The 6,883-nt window shown below is 39.2% G+C and overlaps 1 protein-coding gene across 1 annotated transcript; it reads right to left on the bottom strand.

Moving 5' to 3' along the window:
* Nucleotides 1–319: 319 nt before the first annotated feature.
* Nucleotides 320–1,216, bottom strand: LOC132883030 (uncharacterized; the record flags this gene model as incomplete). The annotated part of the gene is made up of 1 exon (XM_060916152.1): nt 320–1,216. A coding segment is annotated over one exon (897 nt), but the record flags the coding sequence as incomplete, so codon positions are not given.
* Nucleotides 1,217–6,883: the final 5,667 nt, after the last annotated feature.

Below are 6,883 nucleotides of genomic sequence, written 5' to 3'. Positions count from 1 at the left end.
TGGGGGGGGGGGGGAGAAAGAAAACACAGGTGGTTAGGTATGCCCAATGTCACCTGAATAAGTAGGAACAGTATACATATTGCACCGAGTACAAGCAGGGACTCCGGCAACTAACTATGACAGCATAACTAAAAGGAGAGAGCCAGAAGGTAACACAGGCATGAGGGAGCCCCAGGACATAAAGCAGCCAGCCACTGCACCGTCAACAAACTCGAGTGAGCAAGCGAGTGGGGACTGACAGCATCCATACATCCCAGTTTACCAAAACACTCTATGTCTGAGGACCCTCCAGATCTACTCCTTTACCTCATAAACACCATTAACAAAAGGCTTGACTAAACAGATATGTTTTCAGCCTAGACTTAAATGCTGAGACTGTGTCTGATTCCCGAACATTACTTGGAAGGCTGTTCCATAACAGTGGGGCTTTGTAAGAAAAGGCTCTGCCCCCTGATGTAGCCTTCAATATACGAGGTACCAGCAGATAGCCTGCACCTTTTGATCTAAGTAGGCGTGGCGGGTCATAGAGGAGCAGAAGTTCACTCAGGTACTGTGGTGCGAGACCATTTAGTGCTTTAAAGGTCAATAGTAGTATTTTATAATCAATACGAAATTTGATTGGGAGCCAATGCAGTGTGGATAAGACAGGCGTGATGTGGTCATATTTTCTAGTTCTAGTAAGGACTCTTGCTGCGGCATTTTGAACTAACTGGAGCTTGTTTATGCACTTATTGGAACATCCAGACAGTAAGGCATTACAATAATCCAACCTGGAGGTAACGAAAGCATGAACTAGTTTTTCTGCATCATGTAGTGACATTAAATTTCTTATCTTTGCAATATTTCTGAGATGAAAGAAAGCTATCCGGGTGATGTTATCAATGTGAGTTTCGAATGAAAGACTGGGGTCAATAATCACTCCGAGGTCTTTTACTGCTGCACGTGAAGAAACAGAAAGGCCATCCAGAGTTACTGTGTAATCAGAAAACTTACTTCTAGCTGTATGTGGTCCTAGCACAAGTACTTCAGTCTTGTCAGAGTTAAGCAGAAGGAAATTAACGAGCATCCAGTGTCTAATGTCCTTAACACATTCCTCAATTCTATTAAGCTGGTGTCTCTCATCAGGTTTTGCAGAGACATACAACTGTGTGTCATCAGCATAACAGTGGAAACTAATACAATGTTTACGAATAATATCGCCCAGAGGTAACATATATAGAGAAAAAAGCAGTGGACCCAAGACAGAACCTTGTGGAACACCAAACTTTACCTCGGTACGTCTAGAAATATCACCATTTATATCGACATACTGATAACGATCAGTTAGATAAGACCTGAGCCAGGAGAGGGCCATTCCCTTAACTCCCACAACATTTTCTAGTCTATCCAGAAGAATGGAATGATCAATGGTATCAAATGCTGCACTAAGGTCAAGCAACACAAGTAGCGAGACACAGCCCTGATCAGACGCCAACAGTAGGTCGTTTACTACTTTAACCAGTGCTGTCTCTGTGCTATGATGAGGTCTAAATCCTGACTGATACATTTCATGGATGTTATTCCTATGTAAATATGAGCATAACTGCTGTGCCACAGCTTTTTCAAGGATCTTGGAGATAAAGGGGAGGTTTGATATTGGCCGATAATTGGACAGCTGACAGGGATCAAGGTCAGGTTTTTTAATCAGGGGTTTGATAACTGCTAGTTTAAAGGATTTGGGTACATAGCCAATCATAAGAGAAGAATTTATTATTTTTAGAAGCGGTTCAATTACTCCAGGCATTATCTGTTTGAATAGATGTGTCGGTAAGGGATCTAGTACGCAAGTTGAGGCTTTTGATGTAGAGATTAATGAGAGTAATTCAGTTTCTTTTAGGGGAGTAAAACATTCTAACTGATGATCTGATACAGTTATATTGTTAACTACAAGGTCACTTTCATTGTCTAACCTTAAATTAGTAGTTTGAATTTTTTGTCGGATATTCTCAATTTTGTCATTAAAAAAATTCATGAAGTCGTTGCTACTACATACTGCAGGTGTGCATGTGTTGATAGTGGACTTATTCCTGGTTAATTTTGCTACAGTATTAAATAGGAATCTAGGATTATTTTTGTTATCTTCTATTTGGGAGGAGAGATATGTTGATCTCGCAGCACTAAGAGCTTTTTTATACTTCAGGAAGCTCTCCTTCCACGCCAGTTTGAACACTACCAATTTTGTTTGACGCCATTTACGTTCCAATTTTCGAGTGGTCTGTTTTAATGTGCGAGTGTCATCATTATACCAGGGTGCTAATTTTTTGTCTCTGACCATTTTCCTTTTTAGAGGAGCTACATTATCTAAAGTATGGCGGAATGTTGACTCTAAGCATTCAGTTGCCTGATCGAGTTCTGCAGGGGCTGACAGTGACCCAATCAAAGTTGACAGCTCTGGGAGATCATTTATAAAGCTCTGTGCAGTAGTTGACGTGAAAGTACGTTTAATACAGTAGCGTGGTGAGGTGCATAAATTATTACTCAGACATATTTTGAATGAGATGAGACAATGATCTGAGATAACTTCAGACTGTGGAAGTATGACTATATTGTCTACGTTTAATCTGAATGTTAGTATTAGATCAAGGGTGTGACCACCATTATGGGTCGGTCCTATGACATTCTGCTTAATCCCGACTGAATCTAAGATGGACACAAACGCTGTTTTTAAAGGGTCTTCTGGGTTATCAAAGTGAATATTAAAATCTCCGACAACTAAAGCTTTGTCTAAGGAAATAACCAAATCTGAGATAAAATCTGCAAATTCAGAAAGAAACTCAGAATATGGCCCCGGGGGCCTGTAAATAATAAGCAATGGAATTAACTGGGTAGACTTATTTTTTGAGGCTACATACATTATATGAGTATGAAGAACTTCAAATGTATTAAATTTATAACCAGGTTTGTGTGTTACACCTAGATAATCGTTATAAATAACCGCGACGCCTCCTCCTCTGCCAGTTAGACGAGGCTGGTGTATATAACTGTATCCAGGAGGACTCGCTTCATTTAATGCTATATATTCATTTGGCTTAATCCATGTTTCTGTTAAACACAGTACATTAAACTCCTGATCAGTAATGAGTTCATTAACCATTAGCGCTTTAGATGTAAGAGATCTAATATTTAATAGCCCCACCTTTAGATCAAAGGTGCTGGCAGCAGCTGTACAGTCAGTCTGATCTAATTTTATATTGATTAGGTTACTGGAACAAATATTATTATTTGTAATATAATATTATGGAATATCTGTGTAAAAACAGTGACATATTTCCTAATACTGCTATAATGAAGACATAGGAAATAATGATTATCTCATAACAATGGCACGTGTCAAGGTGTGGGAGATATTAGACAATAAACAAACTGTTGTTTCTCATAGTTGACGTGTTGGATGTGAGTGAAACAGGCAGGTGTGAAGACATGAGTGACATTTGGCAAGAGCTGAATCGTTATGGTCAGACAGCTGGGTCGGAGCATCTCTACAATGACAAAGTGGGATGGGGTGCTGAAGTCTGTGTCTATGTCTGATGTGTATGTAATCCTGAAAGCAAGTATAACATGGAAAAGAAATGGCTCAAAGGGAACCAGAATGTCAGACTGCAGTATTTTAGCGCAACATTTAGTACCATAGCATCCTATTTTACTTCAGTTATTAAAAACAATAGGCAACAGTCATCAGTGAAGAGCATTCACTTGTCTCTCTGCCACTGAGTGCTGAAGTCATTGTGATTTTTCAGGTTCTGTCCGAAAATCTGTCCGATATTCTCGTGAGTAATGATGACAAGAACGATTGGTCGAATTGAGTTTGCAGGATTTATGTGGAATTATCATTATAACTCGGAGATGAACTGATCAGATTTTGGAACTGATCCACACATGGACAAGGGACAAGGTTACAGCAAGGTCAGATGTCTGGAACAGTTTTTCTACAATAGCTTCCTGCCTGTTTAGTATTCTTCTTCTTCTTATGTCCCCGTCACGAATGATGATGGGGGACACTGTCGGCGTTCATGTCTCTTCTGTCTCTGCTGGGCTGCTTTTGTTGCTGCAGCAGCTTCTGCCAACTCACCACCTTTACGGACTGCCAGTCTGGTCTGGATTGGGTGAGTGTGTACCAATCCAAGCTGATTCCAAAAGCCTTCATATCCTCTTTGATAGCATCTTTCCATCTCTTTCTGGGTCTGCCTTTGGAACATGTACCAGAAGACAGTTCACCAAACAGAATGCGTTTTGGTAATCTGTTATCCAGCATGCGGCAGGTGTAGTCCCAGCCAGTGTAACCTTGATGTTCTCACCATTGTGCTAATTGAGGTCAACTTTGCCCTGCATATTGGTCACTTTATGCCACCAGCGGATGTTCATGATTTGTCGAAGGCATCTTTGATGGAACATGTCCAGCTGATGAATGTGTTTACTGAGCGTTGTCCTGGTTTTGTCGCCTGTTTAGGATACAGAGATGTTACTTACACACTCGCGTTCAGGAACTCAAGGCCCATTTTTTTTGGCTTGCTATGATTTTTGCCATCCATTTGTCCATCTGAGATGCTGATTAGCACAATATCTCAAGAATGAATGGTTGAATGTTTGCTCTATTTATTTGGAATTATCACTCAGTACGTTTACGCGATGTTAGAAAAAAAATCAAATTATTGTGTTTGTCCGACTAAAACCAGACGTTTAAAATACATGTAAACGTTAGTCTGACTGAAATCGTAGTAATTCAAATTTCTCAAAGTCAGATTAACACAACTAGATAATGCGGTTTGAAGTCAACTTACTCCTGCATGTATACATTCAAATTGGACCCAAACTGGCCTCGGCGCTCTGCACATGCTCCACAGTTGCCACTGTCAGAAATCGCTGTACAGTAGGAGTCCATTTCTGTCCCCCAAGGTACAACCTACACTAATGTACCCCCAGGGCTCATTATTGGACCTCAAGGTAACTGTGTACCTTTTTAGGGCCAAAAAGGTACATATATGTTCCCTAGCAGTATTTAAAGGGTACAAATAAGTACCATACAGGGTACTGATCCAGTGACAAGCCATTGTATCCGTGCATATCTATAATTTTTAAGTTATTCCATGAAATCGATTCGTACATGAGCTGATAGCACTATAAGCCATGTATGACAAGAGTGAGTGGATTAACTGTTTTATTCTATCCACATTCACTGGATTTTGAGAAACAGAGCATTTTTATTTATTTATTTATTTATTTATTTTTAGCAAGTTGCTATTTTTTGCCTGTAGTCCCTGGGCAGGTAGGCGGAGCATACAATGAATTAAAATCAGTAACAGAATTCACAAAATTGTCCAAAATTGCAATGATAAAATTATCAATACACACATTCCAACATCCAAAAAGCAGTTTACTCCCCACCCCCAACTTTTATAATATGAATATACCAATTATTGAATTTTGCAAATTTGATAAATGAAAACTTTATACAAAATGTTGACAAAATAATTTCCATTTAGAATGTAAACAAACTGGCAAAATGACAGGAGCAATTTGTGAAAAATGCTGTAATAATAATAATAATAATAATAATAATAATAATAATAATAATCTCATCTCATCTCAGTATCTCTAGCCGCTTTATCCTGTTAATAATAATTCTTGAAAAAAAAGATACGTTCTTAAGATCAAATACTTTTATTCCATGTTTTGTTGCTTTGTTTTGTATTTTTTTGTGTTTTGTTTTCAAGTACAGTTTTTATTTCGTCCTCGGTTGGTTCAGCAACACACACCACCATTTTATTTTTCTCTACTCATAGTATATGAGCTGATATCCTAGTAGTAGAGTAGCCAATCAGAGCACGCGATTGCTCATATCCAGTGAATGTGGATAGAATAATAGTGTCTATTATATGTTCACGAGTGTTTTATGAGTGTTTTAGCACTGACGGTGCTAAAGAAGCACCTACGGTTAATCACCTAATTAGTCCTTTAACTATTTGAGGAGTGAATGACATTTTATGTGGTCAGCGTTTTTTAAAAGTCAGTTTCTGTGGAATTGAAAGTAGACATGAAGTTTGGAAAACATAACAAGGGCTGGTTTTGTGTATCATGAACATTATTATACATTTGAATTATCTCATCTCATCTCATTATCTCTAGCCGCTTTATCCTGTTCTACAGGGTTGCAGGCAAGCTGGAGCCTATCCCAGCTGACTACGGGCGAAAGGCGGGGTTCACCCTGGACAAGTCGCCAGGTCATCACAGGGCTGACACATAGACACAGACAACCATTCACACTCACATTCACACCTACGCTCAATTTAGAGTCACCAGTTAACCTAACCTGCATGTCTTTGGACTGTGGGGGAAACCGGAGCACCCAGAGGAAACCCATGCGGACACGGGGAGAACATGCAAACTCCACACAGAAAGGCCCTCGCCAGCCATGGGGCTCGAACCCGGACCTTCTTGCTGTGAGGTGACAGCGCTAACCACTACACCACCGTGCCGCCCCATTTGAATTATTATTATTATTATTATTATTATTATTATTATTATTATTATTATTATTTTCACTACTATTAACTTTAAATTGGTTAGATCATCTTGCTCTGAGATCTGAGAAGAGAGTAATTTCTGTTATAACTCTGAAGAGGTGACCTACAAGTGGACAAAAATGAAAAGGATTAACACAAAAGGTAAGCAGCTGTAAATTTCCTCGTGTCTGCTTTACCTCCTAATAAAGATACTCTAATTTAATTTAAAAATACTCTACTCTAATTTCGAGTAGAGTTTTTATTTCGTCCTTGGTTGGTTCAGCAACATGTTCCGCCATTTTGTTTTTCTCTACTCATGGTATATGAGCTGATATCCTGGTAGT

The sequence above is a fragment of the Neoarius graeffei genome, chromosome 3 (assembly GCF_027579695.1).
Source record: "Neoarius graeffei isolate fNeoGra1 chromosome 3, fNeoGra1.pri, whole genome shotgun sequence".
Classification (NCBI taxonomy): domain Eukaryota; kingdom Metazoa; phylum Chordata; class Actinopteri; order Siluriformes; family Ariidae; genus Neoarius; species Neoarius graeffei.
Note: the sequence above shows the minus strand (reverse complement) of the source record. Positions and strands in the feature narration are given on the sequence as shown.